Source organism: Tupaia chinensis, unplaced genomic scaffold (assembly GCF_000334495.1).
Source record: "Tupaia chinensis unplaced genomic scaffold, TupChi_1.0 Scaffold145057_1, whole genome shotgun sequence".
Taxonomy (NCBI): domain Eukaryota; kingdom Metazoa; phylum Chordata; class Mammalia; order Scandentia; family Tupaiidae; genus Tupaia; species Tupaia belangeri.
In genome coordinates, this window is record NW_006204918.1 from 1,640,599 (window position 1) to 1,668,132 (window position 27,534).

Consider the following 27,534-nt stretch of genomic DNA (forward strand, 5'->3'; position numbering starts at 1 on the left):
TATAATACAGGAAGTCAAAATCTCTCTTGAAAGTATTAAAGGCAGACTAAATCATACAGAAAATAGAATCTCAGACGAAGAAGAAAAAATTGCTGGCCTAGAAAAATCCACCATAAAGACTAAGAAAATGACCCAAAAATTTGAGGATAATATATGAAAAATACTAGATACCATCAAACATCCAAACATCCAGATAATTGGCATCCCAGAAAGTGAAGAGACTAATAAGGGTATTGATTATCTATTTCAGGAAATCCTGCAAGAAAACTTTCCAAACCTAGAGAGGCATTCAAAGATCCAGTCCAAAGAAATACAAAAGTCCCAAATAGTAACAAACCAAAAAGATCTTCTTCAAGAAACATTATAGCCAGACTGACCAAAACCACAGACAAAGACAAGATACTAAAATTGGCAAGAGAGAAATGTCAAGTTACCTACAAAGGGTATCCCATCAGACTAATAGCAGATCTCTCATCGGAAACAATGCGACTAAGGAAAGAATGGGAAAATATATTCAAAGTGTTAAGGTAAAAACAATTTCAACCGAGAATACTGTATCCGGCAAGATTATCCTTCATATGGGAAGAAAAGACAAGAACATTCTCAGATAAACAAAACCTGAAAGAATTTACCAGCACCAGACCAGATCTCCAACAAGTTCTCAAGGGAGTGCTATGTCAGGAAAATTAAATATAGTCACACAGAAATAAGAGTTCAAAAACTAAGAAAATGGCCAACTTAATCATAAGGATAAGTCTGGAGTTGAATATTATATCCCAGAATTCAATCCAGAAGATGGAACCAGGGCCTAGGTTGCTCATATTCTGCTTGGAAATAAACCACATTATTAATTTTTTAGAGTTGGTTATTTTCTGTCGACAGTAAGAATATTTGGAATTGAGCCACAAATAAAGTTCTTTCAGTACAAACTATTACGTTATTAGAACTATAGTGATGATGATCATGTATGTATGTTAGATCACATGAAGTGAAAAACTTTGAACATTCTGTGAGCTTAGTAGGATTTTACTGAGTGAAATGAATGGAAATGGTCTCATCTTGGTGAAATAATCATTGAAAAGTTTCTTGCTGTACAGTTACAGAAGTAAGCAGACTTTTTAATAAGATAGCATTTTATTTCTCTTAAAATGCTTTATTTATGCAAATGATAGCTGAAATGGTGAAGTTACTTTTTGTTTTGTTTTAAATTTTGCCTGAGGCTTCATGTGCTTGCCTGAGAGCTAAGGGGAGAGAGAGAGAGAAAGAAAAGGAAAGGCAAAAGGAGAAAGCACTCCCCACAGGAAACAGTAATGTCACACTATCTTCTCTTCTATTTCTCTCTCCTTGGAGGATTTTGGGCACACATACACATGGGTCTCATGTGTTTATTAAGGTGCCAATTCCAGAACTTGAATCGCATATTTAGTCAAGTGGGATCTAGCACTTTAATCACCCTGCTGTAGGCTGGCCTGATATTATTACTTCCAAAAGTACAGACTGGGTAGCTACTTTCAGACTTGCAAAATAAAGATCAGTTTCTTTATTTTAAAGCTAGAATTACTTATATATAAAATTCATGTTGGGACCAGCAGTTAGCGTAATGGCTATGTCACTGGACTCCCATGTAGTCGACCACGGTTAGAGTCCCGGACCCGGTGGCTTAAACTCACGCTGGGTGCGTGGGGTGATGAGGTACAGGGGTTCCTTTTATTTGATTTTTTTTTGAGATTGACAGACAAAATTAGTTAAGAGATTTCCACTGGTCTGGCCCAAAGAGGCAGAACATGTGGAAATGGGTGGGGGTGGAATCTAGTAGCTTATAGGTGGATTCCACAATTTCTAGGTTGGTGATTAGAAGGGAAGATCTCTGTCCTGGGAAAAGACTGTAAAAGAAATGCTTAATCTGCATCTCCAGGAAAGGGAAATTCTGTTTCTTGGGAAGAGGTTAGCTAAAGAATATACCATAATCAACTGAATATACATCTCAAAAGATACTATGCCAGGGACAGGATGTAGGAAGAGTCCTCTTAAATGGAAAAATGTTTTTTTAATGTTTGTGGGTATGACTCCCCCTAGGCCCTCTGGAAAGGACTGGGGGGGGGGAGGAGGGAAAAGCAATCAGACTTCTGTCCACATTACTAAGATTTTAAAAATATCTGGATTCCTAGAGGATAAAGACAACCAAGAAGCAACTTATAAAAACCGCCTAGTTCTACAAAAGCAATCAAAACTACTATAGCTGACAACTAGGATAAAGAGAATCCTACAGAATGTAAAAGCACATGAAAGTAAGGAAACTGTCTGTAAATTCAGAAATTCATACAAGAACAGGAAGTCGTGGCTATGAACATTCTTTAATATCGGATTAAGGGTTCACCCTGCCCCAGTATGACTTCATCTTAACGAATTATAGCTGCAACTATCCTATTTCCAAACAGGGTTACATTTTGAGATACCAGGAGTTAAGACATCAATATATTTGGGGGAAGAAAAAATTATACTCATAACAGATGGCAAGAAATACTGAGACAGGAATTAGACCCAGTGAGTAGGTAAACAGGACAGGAGATCCCTAAGGAAGAGCCACTATTTTTTTTTTTTTTTTTTTGGAGAGGTTTTCGCTATAGGGTGCATGCGCTCGCCAGACAGACAGAAAAAGACAGAGACAGAAAGCGAGAAATCACCCCCCAGAGGGGATGGTCACACCGCAGTCCCTTCTCCTCCATTCTCCTCTTGGGATCTTGGGCACGCACGCACATGCGCCTGGCGTGAGTTTTAAGCCACCGGGTCCGGGACATGTACCGCGGTCGACTACGTGGGAGACCAGCGACATAGCCATTACGTTAACTGCTGGTTCCCAGGAAAAGCCACTATTATAGAAAATGGACATGCACATATATTAAGACAGAGCCAACTGATAAAATGGAGTCAGTCTGATCAAGCTTTTGGGAAGGCTCTTTCAATGCTCTCACAAGAAATCAAGTACTAGCTCTGGCTGCTTGCTCACACAGAGGGTTTCTTACAATCAGAGCTGTTTTACTTGATCAATCATGGTCTATCAGGAAATGCAACGAAAACCTCTTAGAAGATTCCTTTCTCTCTCCCTTCCTACGTGGCTCTTGGAGCCAGGCAGGTTGTTATCTTCCTTCTGCTGCCCCATTTATTCATTCAAATTCACCACTGGGGTGGGACACTAAGTAGGCATCCTGAGAGTGCATCCAGATATGTATGCTCCTTTCTTCAAAGACCACCCTGGGCATGTGTGATTAGATAATTAAATTTCTCTCCTGAAAAAGCTAGGCAAGTGCAGCAAAAAGCCAGGGGAGCCAAACAAAGAAGCCAGATACTACGAGAGAGAACTTCCCCTGCTAAATATCCATTACAGACACCCAGGATAAAAGTAACAACCTCAGGCCCAGAGCAGTTGTCCTTCTCTGGAAGCTGCCAATCCACATGCCTTTCAGGTATGGAGGTGTATTTCCTTCCTACTAGAAATCTTTACTTTTCCATAAAAACTTCTCTTTTCCTATTTTACATGTATTTGTGTTTTTTTTCATTCTGCCTCTCGGGTTTGGTCTCTTAGAGAGGTGGATCTAAAGAACCTAGGATTTTACACACTGCATCTCAACTCCCCCATCCTGTTAGCAGCAAGCCCTGCAAGGCAACTCACTCCCTACAAGGCATCTCCCTGCAAGCTCCTTTGGAGCAGCACTGAAAATTGTTGGGAGCTTAGTTGGGTTACTATGTAAATTAGCCCCATTTTGTTCCAAGTGGTCTTGTTGATGTTAGCCTTAATTAAATGCTGTTTAAGAAAAGCTGAAATTAGGTCCTAGCCTCAGTCATTCATATTAATCCCTGGTTAACAAAGTGACCTATTTGTGAGAAAAAAAAAATTGCTTGATGACAAGTAGGTGTAGAGTTAAAGGGTGCATTAAGCTGCAAGACCATCTAATGCTGGCCCCTTTCAACTCTACGTGCCTTGAAGACTATACTCAAATCACAGGGTCCTGACTGTTCTTCCTCTTGGGTCCCTTAACAGGATTGTTAATGCAGTTAGAATTTCTGGAAAGAAAGAAAATATGGAGAAGAAAAAAAAAAAAAAATCACACGGTCCTGTCATGCACCTACTCTGACTCCAGACAAGGAGCCAGCTGATTCTCACTTCCTACCAAAGTGACCTCAAGCTGAAGGTTCTCCTTCTGTCCCACTTCCAACTGCATGTTCAGATTCCACCTGGCTTTCTGCCCGACTGTACTTCAGTCTCAAGGACCAGAGAGAGTCTGCAAAGATACTCCTGCTCTTTTTGTGATTAAAAAGTACTTTTCTCTGACCCAAGAGTTTCATGTTGTTTAGTAACATCTATAAACTGAGGAAGCTAACTTTCACTTCTTATGACTGTCCTCTACAGAATAAAACCCATTCACTCAGCTATTAAGAGAAATTCAAATCGGTTCATAAAGCACAATTCGACTTTATGCTGCATAAAGACTGAATGACAGGGCTGACCTCATGGCCTGAAGGTTAAGGGAGTCAGGTCCCACATGGCCAAATGAATGGTCTGAATCCCTGCCAAGGTGCCATGAAAAACACATCAGGCACATGTACCTGTGTGCCCAAAATCATGAAAGGATGGAGAAAAGGAGGACGAGAGGTTCCAGCATGACTATTATTCCAATGTGGATGCTTTCTCTCTTGCTTTCTGTCTCTCTCTGGCAATCACACACACTCTCTGACAAAAAAAAAAAAATAGAATCATATACAAGACAAATCAAGAGGACTGTTAAAAAAACACATGACGGGGAACCAGCAGTTAGCGTAATGGCTATTTCGCTGGACTCCCACGTAGTTGACCGCGGTTCATGTCCCGGACCCGGTGGCTTAAAACTCATGCCGGGCGCGTGTGCGTGCGTGCCCAAGATCCCGAGAGGAGAATGGAGGAGAAGGGATTGCGGCATGACCAACCCCCCTGGGGGGTGATTTCTCGCTTTCTGTCTCTATGTCTCTCTCTGTCTGGCGAGCGCACGCGCCCTACAGTGAAAATCTCTCCAAAAAAAATAAAAAAACACATGATGAAGATATGCCAGTAAATGCAAATAAGAAAAAATAGATTGTAACCTGGTATCAGACAAGATAGGAATCATACCCAAAAGTAGTCAATGAGACATATGAGAATGCATGTTTCATATCTTATATATATGCCTATACATAATAAAGTTGTAGTAATTATGAAATGCCAAATATCACAGCTACTCTGTTCATTAAGTAGAAACCACAGTACATGAAGGAAAAAGACACTAATAAGAAATCTCAATGGCCAAAAAAAAGTGAGAAAATTTTTAAAAAGCAATATAATCAATACAGTACATCTTCCTTTTTTAATATATCAGTTATTTAAATAGGTTCTTGGCAAGAAATTTTTTAATAGACCACCAATTTGTCAGGATAAACTCCATCTATTAGGTCAAACATGGATTGCAGGAAGCCCCGGAACTTAGGAATAGTTTTGATTTTTGGTAAAATGTGTAGCCCACAGCTTTCTGATCAACCTTGCCCTGCTCTGGAATAATGTATTTCTCCTTTTCTATGTTAAAGATCTCACCTTCCTACCGTCTGGACTTCCGAAGTTTCTTCTTCTTGAAGTAAGAATTGTGAGGTGTTTTAGGATTTTTATTTTGCTGATATCAATTTTCATGAGGTGGTAATGATAAATTTCTGGTGTGTTCTAGACAGTAGAATTCGTCTGCGGACCAGAGGTCAAGTCACAAGTAGCAAGCACTGCTCAGTTGCTTCATGAAAACTACTCTCTTGTTTCTGTGCTGTCCAGTGAGGATGATAAGAATGGTCCCTGGAGTGATGCTAGCTTGCAGCTTTCTCACATGCTGACTGAAGGATTTTTGCTACAGCTCAACAGCTTTCGTGACACATCTTCAGAAAGATAATATCTAGGTATTTTGTGAAGTTTAACCACTCAGGAACCACTATTCTTGTCCCCACCAACTGGTTTTCTGACAGTGGCAAAACGTTCTCGCCTTTATTTTGTGTATTGGATTTAGTGTCTGAGTACTTCCTTCTGTACATGGCCTTCCTGGAATCCATGGCAGTTTGAGGATATCTACCAAGGCCATGGACTAGGACCAGGTTTTGGATGCAATGGGGCTTCCTCTTCCTGGGATTTTTAGTCTTGGAATCACCCTTTCTCACCTTGCCACTGGAACCACGCTTCTCGGCTTCATGTTTGTTTCTCCTCCTTAGTATTTGGCTTCTCAGTATATATACAATCTTGTATAAAAGGAAAAAGCTAAATTATGTTTAATGGACATACGTATATATCAAATTTTACCAAATGAAGTAAGGACTATTACTTCATAATTGTGTATCTTGTATATTAACAAACTGGCACAGAAAAGAAGTATAAATTTTTATTATACAGGGATAATATAAATAATGATCTCTAATAACTATGCAATAAAATAGTATTATTAACTTAAAATGTTGCCCAAAGTAATCAGGAAATGTGAACACTCTCTTTTAAAAAAATTTTTGGTTAAAAAAGAACATCAACAAAACTTTGAGAATTTCTAGGGACCAGCAGTTAGCGTAATGGCTAAGTCGCTGGACTCCCATGTAGTCGATCATGGTTCGAGTCCTGGACCCGGTGACTTAAACTCATGCCAGGCACGTGTGCGTGAGTGCCCAAGACCCCGAGAGGAGAATGGAGGAGAAGGGATTGAGGTGTGGCCATCCCCCCTGGGGGGAGATTTCTTGCTTTCTGTCTCTCTGTCTTTCTAGCCAGTGCATGTGCCCTACAGCAAAAACCTCTCCAAAAAAAGAAAAAAAAAAAAACTTAGATAATTTCTAAAAAATATTAGTAATAAATAAAATATTACATATCAAAATCTATGGACATCAACTAAGCGATGATATCTGAATGTATAACCTAAAATACTTCAATTCAAGCAAATGAAAAAAAATGAAAAATTCACAATTCAAAAAAAGTAAGAAAAGAACCAATAAAGCAAATGAAAAGGAAAGGAAATTTAAGGTAAATATAGAAATCAATGAATAAGTAGTGGGAAAACAGTTTAATAAATCAAAATGTTGCTTCTTTAGAAAAAAGTATCTATGAAACAAAGTAACTAAAATAATAAATAGAGAGGCTAGCAGATGGCACAGGGTTAAGGCAGCTGCAATCTTACATGGTCGACTATGCAAGTTTGAATTCCTGAACTGGCACCTTGAAAATCATACCGGGCATGTGTAAGTATGTCCCCAAAATCTTGAGGGGAAAAATAAAAGGAAAGGGACTCTGAAGTGGCTATTCTCACAGAGGGATGATTTCTCACTCTCCCTTTTTCTCTCTCTCTCTCCCTCTCTCTCTCTCTGACAAGCACAGGTATCCTATAGCAAACTAAAAGAAAAGAAAAAGAGAGAGAGAGAGAGAGACAGAAACTATGGAGAGTGTCCAATCTGAGCAAACATGGTGACCTTTGCACACATGAAGAAATACAATTACATGAGCTATCAGTTGCATGCTGATGAAAGCAATCTGCATGTGAATATGCTAGATGCAAAACTGCATGACAGTATCTACCAAAGGAAGCCACATGTAATTATCAGAATTCACCCCAAAAGATCAGAAAGATCCACAAAACTACATGGCACTAGTCGTTTTCATGTATTCAGCCAGTTAACATCCAAAAACAACTGGCTTTGCATTCCATTTCCTCTTCTCTTATTTTCTGCCCATTTTTTTGTTTACTTTTTTTTTAAATTTAAATTTATTTATTTACATTCATTTACTATACATCATTATAGCATACAAAATGAGATTTTTTTCCATCTAGAATACACTGTATATTGGCTCAGTCGAGCACATCAACATATGTGTTATTGTCAACAAATAATTTTGCATTTCTTGTTTCCTGTATATTTTCCTTTTTTTCCCCATCCTTGATACCCTATCAGTCACCCTCTGCCATTTCCCACTCTCCTCCCACACTGTCTCTGGTATCCATGGTTGCTTCCTATGCCTTTTTTTACCCACATTTTATTGATCCAGTAAATACCTTAATTAATCTAAATATTTTCTTTTTTTTTTTCTTTTGGGAGAGGTTTTTTTGCTATAGGGCACGTGTGCTCGCCAGACAGACAGAGATAGACAGAGAGACAGAAAGTGAGAAATCACCCCTCAGGGGGATGGCCACACCGCAATCCTTTCTCCTCCATTCTCCTCTTGGGATCTTGGGCACGTACACACACGTGCCCGGCGTGAGTTTTAAGCCACTGGGTCCGGGATGCGAACCGCGGTCCACAACGTGGGAGTCCAACAACATAGCCATTACGCTAACTGCTGGTCCCTAATCTAAATATTTTCAATAGCAAGCACAGCTGACATACATACCCATGAACACAAGTCTGACTTTAGGCATAAACTTCAGTGAGTAGAATGGAAATACTATAAAGTAGCACCTAGTTGGGGCTATATAGCTTACTACAGTCATCAAATAAGTATTTTTAATGCATTTTTTTATTTCAAGAAGAACAGTTTTGTTTTTGTGTGTGTGTGTGTGTGTGTGTGTGTGTGTGTTTTCTTACCTGAAACATTTTTTAATTAATTTACATTCATTTTCTAAGCATTGTCACAGCATACAAAATGTGATTTCCCATCCAGAATATACTGCACAGGGGCTTAATCATGCATGTTATCATCAATAATTTTCCATTTTTAGTTTCTCACATACACGCATATATACACACACACACACATATATACACACAAACATACATGTATATTTGTGTGTGTGTGTGTGTATATATATATATATATTTACCCCTATTTCTGACCCTCTGACCTTTCCCACCCTCTTGTCACACTATCTCTGGTGTCTACAGTTGTCTTCCATTCCTTCCCTTCCCCCCCCTCACATTTTATTAATCACACAATTTCTTAAATAATCTAACTACTTTCCATACCAACTTCAGCTGATAATTTCAAGAAAAGCAGTTTTAACTTTAATAAATCAAAGAAATGCTAAGGAACTTTGCTTAAAACTTAAAGCCAGGAAATAGGTTAGGATTCTGTTTAAATAGTAGGTACATGAACCTATCGATAGCTCAAGACAGGACAAAAATCTTTAAAACCAGACAACAAATCCTAGAAGAAAATCAACGATGTTTTAGTCAAAAGTCATAAAATGCTATTTCACCAGTTCAGTCTCATGTACTTTATCTTCTGTCATGGTTCGATCTTCCTGATTGAATTTTGGGATATAATATTCAACTCCAGACTTGTTCCTATGGTAAAGTTGGCCATTTTCTTGGTTTTTGAACTCTTATTTCTGTGTGTCTGAATTTCATTTTCCTGATACCGCATTCCCTTGAGAACTTCTTGGAGATCTGGTCTGGTGCTGGTAAATTCTTTCAGGTTTTGTTTATCTGAGAATGATATGAAGGATAATCTTGCCGGGTACAGTATTCTTGGTTGAAACTGCTTTTCCCTTAACACTTTGAATATATTTCCCCATTCTTTCCTTGCTTGAATTGTTTCCGATGAGAGGTCTGCTATTAGCCTAATGGGTTATGCTTTGTAGGTAACTTGCATTTTTCTCTTGCCAATCTTAGTATCTTGTCTTTGTCTGTGATTTTGGTCAACCTGCTATAATATGTCTTGGAGAAGATCTTCTTGGGTTGATTCTATTTGGGGTCCTTTGTATTTCTTGGGACTGGATCTTTGACTGCCTCTATAGGTTTGGAAAGTTTTCTAGCAAGATTTCATAGAATAGATTATCTCTTCGCTTTCTGGGAAACCAATTATCTGGATGTTTGGACATTTTGATGGTATCGTATCTAGTATTTCTCGTATATTATATTATTCTCATTTTGGGGGTAATTTTCTCAGTCTTCATGGTGAATTTTTCTACGTCTGAGATTCTATTTTCTGTATGATCTTGTCTGCTTTTAGTACTTTCAAGGGAGATTCTGACTTCCTGCATTATAGACTTCATCTCCAACAGGTATGTTTGATTCTTTTTTAAAGTGTGCAGTTCCTCTTTTAGATCTTGCAAGAATTTCCTCACCTCCTGGAACTCATCATCTCCTTTCTCCTTTCTCTTCTGCAGTTCACTGTCTCTATTCTCTTCCTTCTCAGTTAGCTTCATCATCATGGATATTCTAAATTCTTTATTTCCATGATTTCCATTGAACTGTCTGTGGATTAAGAGGAGCTATTCTTTTCCCATGGAGGAGAGGTATTTTCTTGCTTTCCCATATTTCTTGTGGCCCTGTGGTGATTTATAGTCATCTGATGAATGGTATATTTCTTCCTAAACTTGAAATTCAATTTGAGCGTTCAGGAGTGTGCAGAAAGAGATGATCTGGAATCTCTTTACCATTTCGTTTTGATCCCACTTGAGTTTGTGGGCTGGAAGCTGAATTATCAGTAGAAAACCTTCATTTCTCTTTTTTCTCTGAAATCACTAGTTCTTAGGAGCCATGAAGGTGTCTTCTCTCATTTTCCTCCCTTTAAAAGAATAACCTGGGAGTGATTTAGGGTAGTGGCTCTCTCCGTAAGAGAAGTTGGGCCCACCCAATTCTCACTTTTCTATACTTGTATGTCTTTGTGTGTATATTTTTATGTTTATTTCTAATCCACAATCCCTCCCCACTCAGAAAAACTTGTTCTGCTGAGCGAGTCCTGGCAAGAAACCCATACAAAATATTTTTTAAATAAATACATGGGAGGAAAAGGGCAAAGAAACAGAGACAAACATCAAAGACTATCGTCACTACGTCACATTCATAAAACAATGGAGAATCTTAGTAAAAGGAATAACTTTCTCAGAAAATATAATTTGTCAAAATTACCCAGAAGAGATAAAAAGCTAAAGTACAAATTTCTAAAGAAGAAACATAAAAATTCCAACGAGGTTACCTAACATAAAGAACCAATTACAGGGGCCAGCAGTTAAAGTAATGGCTATGTTGCTGGACTCCCATGTAGTCGACCGCGGTTCGAGTCCCGGACCCAGTGGCTTAAACTCACGCCGGATGCATGTGCGTGCGTGCCCACGATCCCAAGAGGAGAATGGAGGAGAACGGATTGCGGCATGGCCATACCCCCTGGGGGGTAATTTCTCGCTTTCTGTCTCTCTGTCTCTTTCTGTCTGTCTGGCGAGCACACGCGACCTATAGCAAAAACCACTCCAAAAAAAAAAAAAAATTACAGATGAGTTCACAAGTAATTTAACCAACTTCTAAAATCACATAATCTCAATGTTACTTAGTTTCAGAACAAAATTTATTTTTCCTTAACAGAAGTATTTATATACAGACCTAGTAAGGAGTAAAGACCATACATGCACAAAAATTACAAACTACGCTCACTTATGTAATACACATATAAACATCCGTCAAAAAAAACTTAACAAATCAAATAGATCTAATTTTTTTATTTTTTGGAGAGGTTTTCGCTATAGGGTGCGTGCGCTCTCCAGACAGACAGACAGAGAGACAGAAAGCGAGAAATCACCCCCCAGAGGGGATGGTCACGCCGCAATCCCTTCTCCTCCATTCTCCCCTCGGGATCTTGGGCACGCACGCACATGCGCCCGGCGTGGGTTTTAAGCCATCGGGTCCAGGACGCAAACTGCGGTCGAGTACGTGGGAGTCCAGCGACATAGCCATTACGCTAACTGTTGGTTCCCTAAATTTTTTTTAAAAAAGTATCTAACATGACAAAATGGGATTTAATTCAGAAATGTAAGTAAGCTTACTGATTAGGAAATATATTAGTATAAATTACTATACTGAAAGTATTAAGAGAGAAAAAAATATATGATTATGTTAAAAGATATTTAAACAAACAGCTTTATTGAAATCAATTAGCATTTCTAATTAAACTTTAAAATAAAGTCACGGAACTAAAAAGACTTTAACAGATACTTCCTTAGTATGAATTAATATATATGTATAAAATATCCACACACACAGATTTTTGATGAAAAAAACTATTATCTTACTCCTAGTCACGGTTTAGCAGAGGCATTCCCATTAATTAGAAGAGTAAGTCAAGAATAGCCACTATGGATTAACACTGCATTGGAACCAGAAGCTGGCGTAATGGATATGTCTCTGGACTCCCATGTATTCTACCGCAGTTCGAATCCCAGACCTGGTGGCTTAAACTCACGCCAGGCGCGTGTGTGTGCGTGTCCAAAGAGGAGAGTGGTGGAGAAGGGATTGTGGTGTGGTCATGCCTCATGGGGGATGATTTCTCACTTTGTCTGTCTGTCTGTCTCTGTTTTCCTGGTAAGTATCCACACCCTACAGCAAAAGCCTCTTGGGGGCGGGGCTGCATCAAGGTATTAGTCAATATCATGAGACAAAGAAATAATAAAAGAATAAAGGAGACAAAGGAAGTTTTAAAAAGAAAAAAGGAGTTAATGCTCTACTTATAGATGATTATCGTGGAAAACTCAGAAGCAGCAATAAACACAAACAAGAGTGCAGTAATGTAGCATACAAGAAATAGTAGCCTTCATGTACACGAAAAAGATTAAGAAATACACAAGCTAGATCTTTGAAATGTTCATGGAAAATGTGTATCATAAAAAACTATGCAGATTAGAGAATTTCTTGTGCCAATTTTTTTTTTTTTCCTTTTCTGAGATAGGGCATGTGCACTTGCCAGAGAGAGGGAAAGTCAGAAATTACTCCTGGATGGGTAGTCATGCCACAGTCCTTTCTCCACTCTCCTCATGGGATTTTGGTCATGCTTCCATACACTACTGGCATGATTTTCAAGCTACCAAGTCTGGAACTTGAACTTGGTAGACCATGTGGAAATCCAGTAACTTAACCACCTCACTACCTAATGACCCAATAAACTTATATTTTAATTTCATATCTTTCACAGATTTATTGAAGTTCCATCACATAACAGAAGAGTAAACTTCAATTTAAAAAATAGAAAGTATAAACTTAAAAAAAATGGATAAAGAGAATGATAATTTAAACAATTAAAAACAAACCAAAAAAAACTTCTTATCTCTAAAATTGTACAACAAATTTGTGTTTTAGAGTTTTTTATTAATTTTTGTTTATTTTTTTTCTTAAATTTGCTTTAGGGCACATGTGCTTACCAGATAGAGATTGGGGGTGGGGAGGAAGCAAGCAAGCCATCAGGTCAAGGACTCAGACTGAAGTAGGCCATGTGGGTAGTACAATACCTTAACCACCATGCCACCTGCTGGCTCAATCTGTTAAGCCACTAAATTTGAAGAAATTTGTAACAGCAGCAACAAGAAACTGATACATTAACACAATCCAAAAACAAACCAAAATAAATAGAAAAAAAAAAAACCTGGATACATCCACCATAAAAGCACTGCCCAACAAAAACATAAAGTAAGCCACATATATCATTTTTAAATTTTCTAGCAGGCACATGGCAAAAAGTAAAAAGAAGCAAATGATTTTAACTAAAGGTATTATTAAATATAACTAAATATTATTTTAATGTGTACATAGATAAAATTATCAATGTAATATTTTGTGGAGTTTTTCAAATTAAGTTCAACATAATCTAAACCTAGATTTGCCATTTCCAACTCAGTATCCAGGAGCAACAAAATACCATGAGCAAATTCAAAAGACATAACAGACTAGAAGAAAACATTTGCAACTTTCCTCCCCATCCCCCCACAAATAAATCGGCGATTAACAATGAAAGGGAAAATATTAAAATTTAACAAAAGATATTAGCAGTTCACAAAATAAAAACATAAACAAGTCATTTAAGCATATGAAAGATGCTCAAGTTCAAGAGAGATTCAAAAGACACTCAAGTACCATTTCTCATCTATCTCATTAGCAAACAATTCAAAATCATAACCACAACCATCGGCTCATCAGCAAAGTTCTGATGCATTTTTCATAGAAAATAACTGACTTTCCCAATGACCTAAAATTTCAATGCTGTGGGGAATTTTTCATACACTGCGAGTGGGAGTGAAAATGGCACAATCTTTTTAGATGGGAAGCTGAAATTATCTATTAAACTGCATTTGTACTTGCCCTGTAACCCAGGCAACCTCACTTCTGGAACTTTACTTTGAAGATACATGTCCACATATACAAAACATACGCACAACATTATTTTCTGTGGTATGTTTGTAAAGGCAAAATATCAGAACAACTTAAGTGGCCATCTATAGAAAACGATAAAACTACAGCGTATACACAATGGATAAACCAGATGCTCACAAATGATTAGCAACAGGCAGCAGATATAAATGAGGTAGAAGGGACAGAAATAAGAATGACATTCTCGAAATATTCATGTCTATACTTCTCTGAGATTTCATACGTACACATGTATTTATATAAACATATATACATGTATCTAAATGCATAAACACACATATCATGTAAGTTTTTGTATTATTATATTAAAATGGTAAAATCCAGTGCTAGCTGGTGGCGTGATGGTTAAGGTGGCTGGATCCCACATGGCTGAAAGCATGGTTCAAGTCTTGGACCTGGTAGCTTGAAAAACATATAGCAAAACAAACACACAGTCAACAGGTAAAAGGATTTATTCAAATAAGTTATAAACACAAACACATTCCTTCTTAAGGTTACAAAAAATGACTGCATAGAAAATAAGTTTACCATGTTGTCAAAGGTCACGCTGCCCTTGTAACTCTCACAGTATTTTATGTATATCATAAGATAGAGTAAATGAACAAATAATCCATGTTGCTGAGACTCAAGTTTTTTGGGTTTTTTTGGAGAGGTTTTTGCTATTCAGCGCGTGCACTCGCCAGAGAGACAGAAAGTGAGAAATCACCCCCCCCGGGGGGGATGGCCACACCACAATCCATTCTGCTCCATTCTCTTCTTGGGATCTTGGGCATGCACGCACATGCATCCGGTGTGAATTTAAGCCACTGGGTCCAGGACTCAAACCGCGGTCGACTACATGGGAGTCCAGCAACATAGCCATTATGCTAAGTGCTGGTCCCGAAACTCAAGTTTTGATTTTGGGAAAAAGGAGATTAAAAATACGGAATGAGAGGGAAAAAAGAACTGTGTAGTGTATTTTTTGGAACAGTAGATTGGGGGATCGGCAGGTAGCATAGTGGTTAAGGGCACTGGACTCCCATGTGGCCGACCATGGTTCGAGTCCAAGACCTGGTGGCTTGCTTTCTCAATTTCTGTCTTTATCTCTCACTCTCTGTCCCTCTCTGGTCAACTTAAAAAATAAATAAATAAATACATACATACATACATAATGTAATTTAATTAAAAATTAAATTTAATTAAAAATAATTCTTTTAAAAAATCAGTAGATTGCTAATTGAAGTCAGAATTTGTAAATATCTATATACATGTGTACACACATACAGACACACACTCCATTATCTCCTAGCTCTGTGCACTAAAATGGCCTGAAAGCAATGACACTATCCCTATATGTTCCACCTGAGATCTTGTTTTCTAAATGCTGGTTCCTACAGAGAGGAACCAGAGATTCCTAAAACAGTGCTGAATGCAGATGTGCAGCAGAGAAGTACAAGGAAACTTCACAGTGTCTAATCCAGAAAGCAGACGAATTGGAACTGGCATGACATGGGGTTCGTTCTCACTGGCCAAATGTGAGACAATGTGAATCTGAAGTAGAACAATCACACTGATGAATTAGTGAGTAAAAAAAGAATCCTTCTATTGATATACTCAAAAGAGAAATGATGTAAGAAAAGTTTTTTTTTACAAAAGAATGTCAGCAAATTAACGAATTAAAGTAGAAAGAATGACAGGATTTTTAAACATATCATTTCACAAACATCCATGTAATATGAAATTCAGACAAGGGTTAGATGAAAAAATTACTGAGTTAGGACAGCAGGTGGCATGGTGGTTAAGACACTGGACTTCCACATGGCTGACCATGGTTTGAGTCCCAGACCTGGCGGCTTGAAGACCAAAACCTGCCAGGTACGTATGTATGTACGTATGCCCAAAATTCCAGTAGGAGAATGAAGAAGAGATTATAGCATGATCATTATTCTTCCAGGGGGTGATTTCTCATTTTCCCTCTCACTGCGTTTGTCTGTCTCTCTCCATAGAGTAAAATGTGCCCTATAACAAAACCCAAAAATAAATAAATAATAAAAATTAATGAGTAACAGGATATTCGTGTGATTGCCTAGTTTTCTCTCTCCCAACTCACTGCCTCCCATAAATACCAATACATGCCATACAAGGGCAAGGAGTACACATACGATGGATGATCTGGTGACCATGAATTAAGTGCGCTGGTATCTAAACAAACCTGTATTATGTGCCTCTTGACAGGGTGTAGTCCCAAAACCACTCATAAAGTAATGAGCAGCTACTCTGAGTGATGTATTAGGGTAATCTTATCTACACACAGTTTTTATCTTATCTGCTAACTTGACAACTTAATCTGAAGAGATGTGATTTTACTATAATGAACCAGAAGGCTGATGAGTTCTCGAGCACATGGCCTTGGTCAGTTGTACTCAGTTACTAGTCCTGGTTATAAAACACTCCTCTGAATAAAGATTTTTCATGAGCTTGTGAGTTTAGGAAATGCTGTCTGAAGGATCCTGCCCTAAAAGACAAACAATCTTGGTTAGGAACACACCAAATACAAACTGCAGTTCACAAGGTAAGGATAAACAGGTGTACCAAAGACAAGCATTAAACCAACAGCTCTGGAGTCACAAACCCACCCTGACTGGGGCCTTCTGTGTGCCTTCGGGTAAGTTACATAACCTTTCAACTTTACGTTCTCATCTATAAAATGCAATTTGTCATATCTAATGACTTAGCACAGGGCCCCCAAAAGTTTACACACGGTAAACAATAACTATTTGGGAGAAGGGTACAGGTCAATTCAAATATTTCAATATAAGTTATTTACCATCCTTTCAAAATACTTCTGTAATTTTTAAAATTTTATTTGGAATCCAATCTCCAATATATCACCTATATTTTGGCTATACAGGCACCTGGCTTGATTTTACACAGTTTGTGCTTTGCCTTTGACCGACGCTTTTTCCCCCTATTTATTGATCCACAGTAATAAACTTAAATTAGGATATTTTGTTCTTAGAATTTTTAGTGAATTTTGGGGAGATATAAGTAATTTTGTGGGAGGATATATCCAAAAGATTTAGCAATTATGGGGAATATTCCCAACAGTATAATTTGATAAAGGAAGTTTGGAGTTAACACTTAAGGGAGGTGAGAATTGTATTGGGTAGTCTTTATTAACAACTTTGTTTGGCCAAGGAAGTCTGATGTTAGCACTGAGGGAGGTGAGAATTGAATTCTGAAATTTGTGAATAAACTGACTGTGTGAAAGAAGAGCAGAATGATTTGCTAAAAGGGGTTTATGAGGAAGCCAAAAGCTCATTCAGCAGCTTTTCACCCAAGAAAAGCAACTGGAAAATCTAATAGTGAGTTAACTCTGAAAGAAATGTGCACTTTTCAGAAAAGTCTCACAAAGAAAAGCACTATGAGTTTTAAATTATAGCTACAAAATTTTCAAAGATTCTACAGAACTATAAAAGATTACAATAGTATTAGAGAAGTGGACCAAAATTACAATGACTCAGAGGGATCCAGAAAATTCATTTATATGGGAAAAAAAAATATGGCTGCAGCTGACAAAGTGCCTTTCTCAAAATATCTACAATTCTCTAAGGCTTAAATTATAATTCACGAATATAATTTGAATAATTTCTTGAATTTTTTTCTTGAAAGTCATCTTTACCTGTTCGTCTTAGATTTTACTATAAGATCTCTTTGATCCACTCCCTCCCTCTCACAGGAATCAGTTAGTGTTGTACTTTCGCGGCTTAGTAAAGCCAGTTGCAAGACCACTGCTCAACCCCACTCATTCAACAAATCCTCCTTTGAAATCTTTATCTTTCTAAAGTATAAATCTATGGCCTTTATCTAAGACACTCCAAGGCATCCCTCTATCAGCCTATTTTTTTTCTCCTCTCCAGTTCCAATATCATTCTGAGTAACTTTACAAAACAAAGTGCCATAGGGCATGCGCGCTCTCAGGAAAGACAGAGTGACAGTGGCAGAGAAACTGAAAAATCACCCCCTGGGGGAGGGCCATGCCACGGTCCCTTCTCCTCCAGTCTCCTCCTAAAACTACAGGCACCTGCACACTCAAAATCACGCATCTAGTGTGATTTTAAAGCCTCTGGGTCTAGGACTCGAACAGTGCTCTGCCATGTGGGAACCTAGTGTCTTAATCACCATGCAATCTGCTGGCACCCATGCTGAGTAATTTCAACATGTACATTTATAAGCTAAACATTACCAGAGCTTCATAGTTCCACAAGCTGCTTCATACCTTCGAAGATTTTCCACATCAGGGGTCCCCACCACTAGGCCACCAACTGTACCAGTTCATGGCCTGTCAGGAACCGGGCCCCACAGCAGGAGGTGAGCAGAGGAGTGGGCAAAAGTCACTCCTCATCATTCCCATCGGCCTGCGCTCTGTGTCCTGGCAGACCAGCGGTGGTGTTAGATTCTCACAGGAGCCCCAGATGGGGCCGTCTAGTTGCAGGAAAAGAGCCCAGGGCTGCCCCTGATTCTGCATCGTGATGAGTTACATAATTCCTCCATTATATATTCCAATGTAATAATAATAATAGACCAAAAAGTGCACAGTAAACAGAATGTGCTTGAGTCATCCCCAAACCATCCCTCTTCCCCCATCATGGAAAAACTGTCTGGCACAAAACTGGCCCTGGTGCCTTTGGCTGGAGACCACTGATGCACACCACACTTCCGCAATCTCTCATTTATTAATAAACACTGGAAAACAACGTCCTCATGCCAACTCAATCCTACTTCTACACAAGTCCTGCTCTTTAACCTTGTGAAACTCTAACTTAAACACATCATATCTAGTTGTCAGGTTCTCTAACTTCCTTTGAGCCCCACCCAACTTTTAAAACCATAGTTACACATTTCAAATACAGTCCTATAGTTACTCTGAGATCGTCTGACTAAACTACTGAGTCATCAGAAAAGTCATGACGACTTCTGCATAGAAAAACACACCAAAAAATAATGAATTTCCCGATGACCCAGTATTTCACACCATAAAGTAAACATGATTTTCCCAAAGGACAGTGGTTCCAGCTCATAACCTCCTATGTACTGAGAAAGAAAATCATCTAATGCCACAGATCTTCACTAAGAAGTCAGGTATATTCTAGTTTCAAACAGGAGCCTCAGTGGCTACATGGTCATCCGATTAGTTAAGCCTTTACATTCCAACAGTTCCTCAACAGAAAACAAAGGCTACGAGTCATGACCCTGCTTCACGCTTTCCTTTTCTGTTATTGGTCTGCACATTAGAATTACCAAGATCATCTTTAAAAAAAAAAAAAAAAAGTCAATTCCTTGGCCCCTTGACCAAATAATTATATCAAAATGTCTTGGTAGGAACCAACAGATGGTGTAATGGTTATTATGTCACTGGATTCCCATGTAGTCGACCTTGAATGGAGTCCCTAGACCCAGCAGCTTAAACTCACACTGGGCGCATGTGCATGCGTGCGTGCCCAAGATCCCGAGAGGAGAACTGAGGAGAAGGGACTGCAATGTGGCCATGCCCCTGGGGAGTGATTTCTCACTTTCTGTCTCTGTCTCTCTCTGTCTCTCAACAAGCACACACACCCTATAGCAAAAAATTCTATTGAAAAAAAAAAAGGAAAAAATAATTCTGGCTATAAGGCTCATAAATCTGCTGTACATCTTCCATTTGTCTCTAAACCTTCACCTATTTTTCAGTCTTCTCCAATAACTCCACCCCCGCTTTGATCCATTCATTCAATTTTTCTAATTACTTTTTTTATCTTATAAATCTAAATATCTTCTAAATTTTAAAAGCTCATTACAAAATATGCTGTAATAAACAAATAGAAAACAAATTAAGGCTGTTGTAAACCAGGTGCCATCAAAATATTAAGGGTATACATTTAAGGATTTAACAACACAGGGGCTAAGTGAAATACTACCCTAAGGATACACCACTTGACATTTCAGTGTATATACCAAAATACACCTAATTACATTGAACTATGTAATAAATATTTGAAAAATAATTTTTTTCTAGATTACGATTGCAAAAATCAATGACTAATTAAATACATCTCTTCATAATACTGATAATTATAAACAATAATATATTTAATTTTTAGGAGCAAACTATTTTCCTAAAATAAATATGGAGTTTTTTGGGGGTTTTTTTTGGAGAGGTTTTTGCTATACGGCGTGTGCGCTTGCCAGACAGACAGACAGAGACAGAGAGACAGACAGAAAGCGAGAAATCACCCCCCAGGGGGGATGGCCACGCCGCAATCCCTTCTCCTCCGTTCTCCTCTCAGGATCTTGGGCACGCACGTACACGCGCCTGGCGTGAGTTTTAAGTCACCGGCTCCGGGACGTGATCAGCGGTCAACTACGTGGGAATTCAGCGACATAGCCATTACGCCAACTGCTGGTCCCCATAAATATGGTATTACAGAATGCCAGAGACATTTTTTATTTTCACTGGAAACTAAACTGCTATAGCAAAATGTCAATAAAGGTAGTATTTCTTTCTGAGCAGGGCTTTACTGGCATCTCTTCAGGTACACATACTCCATCCATATGTGCTAGCCCAATTCTGACCACAGTGTTAACACCCACTGGAGTAAGGGTCCTCCAATTTGATAGAAGTGGAACTTGGACTCATCTGAGTGCTTTTGTTCAAAATATTTTGTCCACCATGTTTTCACCCATTTCAAGTCTTGCCCCAACATACATTCACTATTTGGTTATAACAAAAATACTTTTTTAAATTTTTGAAACACTGAAATCTCCTTTCTGAAAGCTAGTCTGCGTCAAATGGATTTTTTCATTGACCTAAGTTAGTAACAACTTGTTTTAACTAGAGTGCAAAATGATTTAAAAGCCCAAATTAGGACTACACGGAATATATATGTGGACACACACATCAAGTGTGTCTTTCTTGCAAAGTATTCAGCCAAGAAGAAATAAACACCCTGCTTCTCCTTTTAATTATGAGAAATTGAAATGTGTAATTTGAAATAAAAGAACATCTCCAGACCCAAATGATTTCATTAGATAATTTTACAGGCCATTTAAAGAAAAATTAACATTAATTTTATAATCTCTTCCAAAAGAATAAAAGGAGAGAAAATTTTCCAACGAATTTTATGACACTAATATTACCTTGATACTAAAACTGGGGAACGACACTGTAAAATATGAAAACTACAGACCAACATCTCTCATGAACTTACATGCAAAATTCTTCAACAAAATATTGGCAAATAGAACCCAGCAATACATAAAAGACTGATACATCACAATCGATTGAAATTTAGGGTTCAATATTGAAAATTAGTCCATTATACCAACAGGCTAAAGAAAAAAAAAATATCAATTGACATGAAAAAAATTTTTCAGAATTCAACACTCTGTCATGATAAAAATACCCTGAAACTAGAAATAAAGAAGAACGGACTCAGACAAGCTATAAAAAACAAAACAAAACAAAACAAAAACTACAACTAATATATTTAAATGAAAGACTGAATGCTTTCTTTTAAAGAGCAGATCAAAACAGAATATGAAACAGTAAACTTTTAGGAAAAAATACAGGAGAAAAACTTTGAGATCTAAGATGATGCAGAGAGTTCTTCAATTTGACAACAAAAGTAAAAGCTATAAAAGGAGAATGATTCATTAAACTTATCAAGATTAAAAGCTGCCAGACACCGTGTAATAAGAACAAAAAGACAAGTCACAGGGAAAAAAAGTATTTCAAACTCACAAATCTGACAAAGGACTAGTACGTAAATATATAAAGAATTCTTCAAGTTTAGTAAATTAAATTAAGCAGATCCAATTAGAGGGGCCAGCAAATGGTGCAGTGGCTATGGCACTGGGCTCCCACGTGGCCAACAGCACTTTGAGTCCAGGATCTTGGCTTGAAACTCACACTGGGCACATGTGAGTGCATGACCAACATCCCAAGAGGAGAATGGAGGAGAAAGGGATTGCAGCATGGCCATCCTCCCAAGAGAGAATTTCTCACTTTCTCTCTCCCACCACCCCCACGACTAATGCATGTGCTCTATGGCAAACACCTTTTAAAAAATCCAATTAATAGGGACCAGCAGATAGCATAATGGCTATGTCGCTGGACTCCCATGTAGCCGACTGTGATTCGAGTCCCGGATCTGGTGGCTTAAACTCACGCCGGGTGTGTATGCGTGCGTGTCCAAGATCCCAAGAGGAGAATGGAGGAGAAGGGATTATGGTGTGGCCATCTCCCCTGCAGGGGGGTGATTTCTTGCTTTCTGTCTCTCTGCCTCTGTCTTTCTGGCGAGCGAATGTGCCCTATAGCAAAAAATGTCTCAAAAAAAAAATACAATTAATAAAAATGGGCAAAAGTCATAACATTTCATCAACATGATTAGAATAAGGAGAAACTTGATCACATATATACTGCCGGTGGGAATGTAAAATGTTGCAGACATACTTGGAAACATTTCGTAGTTTTTTCTAAAACTAAACATTAAACTACAAGACAACCCAAACATCATACTCTTTGCCCAGGAAAAGTAAAAATGTAAGTTCACCTAATAACCATGTTAGCTTACCCAAAAATCTGCAGAAGACTCTCATAGTGGTTTTATTGGGAATAGCGAAACACTAGAGACAACCACGATGTCCTTTAAATGTGGGGTGGTTAAATAAACAACAGAATAAACATACCATGGAATATTACTTACTAATGGTAAGAATGAATTGTTGATAAATACAATTTGGATGGATTTTGAGGGAACTATTATAAACAAAGAAAGGTACATCCAAAAGGTCACAAACTATATAAGTTCATTTATTAAAAATGACAAAATTATAGAAATGAAAAACAGATTAGTGATGCCAGAAGTCAAATTCAAGGGGTAGAAAGAACTGCGGTAGGAGAGGTATGTGGCTATAAAGGGCAAGAGTAAGTATTATTATGTGATAGGATTGTTCTGGATTTTGATGGTAGCAATGCCAAAATCCTGCCTGGGATATTACACTATAGTTTTGCGAGACGGTACCAACTGGAAATATTAAGTAAAAGGTATACAGGCTCTCTGTATTTATTTCTTACAACTATAATGTGAACCTACAATTAACTCTAAATAAAAAGCTAATTAAAAAAGAATTTGCTGCATATGTATTGTATTTGTACTTGCCCCAAAATTTTCTTTAATTTGTTCCTATTTTAATTCATTCCTATTTTATTCATTTCAAATTGATTACTTCTATAGCATAAGAAATTTATCACTGGAGGTATCAAAAAAGTAAATGAGAGGCCATCAGGTGGTGTAGTGGTTAAGGTGCTGGACTCCTATACGGTCAACCAGGGTTCATGACCCGGACCTGCTGGCTTGAACTCATGTGCATGCATGCCCAAAATCTCAAGAGGAAATAGAGGAGAAGAGATTGCGGAGCGGTCATCCCCCTAGGGGTGATTTCTTGCTTTGTGTGTCTGTCTCTCTGGTGAGCTCACATAACCCCATAGCAAAACTCTCTTAAGAGAAAAAAAAAGAAAAGAAAAGAAAGTAAATGAACTTCCCTAATAAAAGTCAATCCTGTCTATTATACTGTTTAAATAGGATACATTAAAGGAGGCCACTCCACTGACCCTACAAAATCATGTAATCTACAAAGCAATATGCAGGGCATAAAGATGACAAATCATTTTTATGATAGTATAGAAAACTGGCCAGTAAGCACTTTATATGTTCAAAATAATAAAAAAAAAATTGTGTCTATCAAAGTCATTTTTTTCCTAGAATACACAGACTTTGACTTACTTTTAAATACACAGTTGCATTTGTTTAGCACATTGAACTGTTTATTTCTCTTATATATTGCTGGGGCTCAGAAAAATGATGCTCCAAACACATGTACATCCTCTGACACGCTGAGTTAAAGGGTCAGCTCAGAACCACGCTCTCTATCTGATCTTCCCCACGCCTCCCTACCTCTTGCCCACCTTTTCCACGCCTCCCTCTCCTCTACCCAAAGTGCAAAGAGGTCTTTCCTCTGATACTCCAACATCTGCCTAAGGAAAGGATCCACCAGAGAGGGAAGAAAAAACTTGCCTTCAGTCCCCTCCCTGAAATGTCATTAACTAAGCCCATATTGCAGGAGAGGCTGAAGAATGCAACAGACCTGGACAGGCGGTCACGGGCACTGTCTATCTCTCAAGCCCATCCAGCTCCCGAGGAGAAGCACTAAGCGACCGTTGCCTGAGCACAGGCTTCATTCTTTCCTCCTAAAAATCGTTTACTCTAAAACTGCCTACACACCACTCCCTCCACCCCATTTGCTTTTCTCTTACGAATTACAGCCTGAACCAGCTGGCTACTCTTTGCATTCATATTCTCTATGGCTCCTATGTACATATTTATACAGTAAATAAAATTTGCATGCCTTTTGTCATCTATTAATCTGCCTAGTATCAATGATTTCCACTTTCAAAGGTGAGTGGAAAATGCCTTCATCCCTACAACACTCATCTTAATACAATAAAATAAATATAAATGTCTAGGATGATAGTTTAAAAACACACAAGTTACTTACCTGCATACGGAACACTGCCGCTGAGGCTGAAGAGCAGTGAACATAACAATCATAGAATAGTTTCGAGGTGGTGCCTTTATAAATTTTCGGAATTTATCACCATTCATGCGGAAGATTGAGCGCCTTGAACTCCATTCCATTAGCTGTTCTACTTTTTCAGCTAAAAGATTCTGCAATTAAACACAGGAATATAGGTTTATACCGAGTTAATAAATTAAAATCCTTTAGGTTTCAAATACATAGAATTACGTAAGACTGTGTTTTACCCCAAATTCTTGCTTAACGTCTTTATTTTGGTGAAGATATTCATTGTTAACTGAGTACACACGCGTAAGAATATTCCACTTTCCCTAATGATTTAAAAAGTTTATAAAAAAAATTAGAGTAAAACCACTATCAGTAGATTTGTTTTCAGAAAGATGGAACAGACATACATTTTCCTGATCTTCCCACTAAATTCAGCTAAAATCACTGTCATTACATTAAAAACAAAACAAGGAAAAGCAAACTGATGAGTCTAACAACAACAAAACCACCACGCACAAGAAGACTCTGCATCACCGTCAACAAGATTTAACTTGGAGGTTGTCGAGGACTTGTTCAAAGAACGACAAGCCACAGGCGGCAGGGAGGCTAAGGCGGCCACATAGCCAGCAGCACTGTGTGAATCCCCGACCTAGGGGCTTGAAAAACATGGGACCAGCAGCTGGAGTAATAGCTATCTCGTTGGACTCCCACGTAGTCGACCCCGGTTCACATCCTGGACCCGGTGGCTTAAATTCACGCTGGGCACGTGTGCATGTGTGCCCAAGATCCTGAGAGGAGAATGGAGGACAAGGGAATGCGGTGTGGCCATCCCCCCTGGGGGATGATTTCTTGCTTTCTGTCTCTCTCTGTCTTTCTGGTGAGCGCATGCGACCTGTAGCAAAATCCTCTCCCCAAAAAAAAGAAAAAAGAAATACATGTGAGGCACATGTGCAGACATGCCCAAACTCCTGAAAGAAGAAAAAAAGAGGGGATTGTGATGTTGCCATCTCCCCTGAGGAGTGCTTTCTCATATTTTCTCTCTCTAGCAAGCACACGTCCTACTGCAAAAAAAACAGAAAGAAAGAAGATTATCATCTAAAAAAAAAAAAAAGTATTGTATTTTAAAGTCTGACCAAGAATATTTAAAATCAGGTTTTCTTTTCAGAAAAAAACATTCTAAACTTCAGGTGGAGATTCGTTTATAGAAGAAGGCTTTACTTAAAAAAAAAAAAAAAAAGATGACCACTCTTGAAATGTGGAGCGCAGACCTAAGTAAGGCCCCAGGACCTGAGGAATGCCATGGTGATGAGGCCACCAGATTTTCCTTCGCCTCACATCTCCCAGTCGGGTTGATGAAGTCTGCAATCTAAGAATGCCAACGAGTGCAGACAAAAATGGCTCAAGAAAAATGTTTTCTCCACCCCGATGACAAGCAAAGGGGCACCTAGTTAAAAAACAAAAAATAACTACTCTACTCCAGCCAAAGGAGGGAAAAAGCAAAACAGCTGCAGTCTCAGGACCACCTGCACAAGCAAAGGCTGAATGGGGAGCAATAAGTTAACCCCAAGTTTCCCCCTCAGCATCTTTCTGCAGCAACACAGTGGGATCTCAGAAATACAAAGTTGAAACTACGCACAAGACAGTGCCACGAGAGTCTAACCACGTTATGGTCGAAAATCGGAAAATGAACGGACTGTGCTGAGGGTCAGGACGGTGGCTGACCTGGAGCAGGTGAACGGAGGGGAGACAGAGCAACCGACATCGGTCAAGCTGGGGGCCCGGTAACAGCCTGGCAGTGTGTGTGTGGGGGGAGCACTCCAGCTTCTCTACAGAATATTCTTACCTTTAGATCATCCATTTTACCTGAAAGGTCTGAGAAATAAGAACTCCACAGGGATGTATTCCGACAAGAAAAAGAAATTATCTCGTCTTTCAAAAGCAAGAAAACATCAGTGGTCAGGAAAGAGGCTTAAATTTTGTCATTTAAATAAGCTCTACTCTAGCGTTTAGGGAGAAATTTTCCCTCTCCCCTCTCAAGTGGAAAAAGTGGCAGCGTCTCCCCATGAATGCCCAGGGACTGTGATGTACACAAGGGAAGGCAGGCGAGCATCTCACCCTGACGAGGCAGGAGACCGGCAGTGCCCTGCATCCCCCAGAGCAAGGAGAAGCAAATGGAAAGAAGTGGAAGAGAGAGGGAGGGACGGGAATATCCAGGCCAAGGAGCAAAGTGCTTGGAGAGGGAACATTCAGATATGATACAACAGTATGCTAACTATATGAAGAAGAAAAAAACTATGACTAATTACTGGGATAAGTGTTAGTTTTAAAAAATGATGTAGTTTGGCCATAACAAAAAGGCATTAATTGAAATTGATCCTCACCTCCAAACAAACTAATTATTTAGATTTAGTTATATTTAACTAAATAGGCTTTAATTCTGACTGCAAATATGTCATGAATATATTTCCATACAAAATAAAATAATAATCTTATTGAACTGAAAGTTATATTGTTCTTTAGAAGATACTGCTTTGTCCCATCAATATACCCTCAAACAGTTAAAAATTACACAGAAGGACTTTTACTAATTGTTCTTAGTTTTATTTCTGAGAAGCAAAGTGAGGTTATTTTCTATGTCGAGCATAGTTTACTATTGTCTTACAGAAAGTTGTTATATATTTAATAGGATTTATTTAATAGTCTTCTACCTTTTAATGTAACACTCAGTGAGTCAGTTTATTATGTATCAATTCTTTTTTTTTTTTTGGAGAGGTTTTCGCTATAGGGCGC

General features: G+C 38.4%; 1 protein-coding gene across 1 annotated transcript in view; it reads right to left on the reverse strand.

The window, feature by feature from the left end:
* Positions 1-26,602, reverse strand: part of TUSC3 (tumor suppressor candidate 3) — a 194,967-nt gene extending 168,365 nt beyond the window's left edge. Inside the window, exons 1-2 of the mRNA XM_006167752.1 lie at positions 26,588-26,602; positions 24,718-24,887 (exon numbers count right to left, since the gene is read on the reverse strand). Coding sequence (XP_006167814.1) covers positions 24,718-24,887; positions 26,588-26,602 — 185 coding nt within the window. The remainder of the gene's footprint in view (positions 1-24,717; positions 24,888-26,587) is intronic.
* Positions 26,603-27,534: the final 932 nt, after the last annotated feature.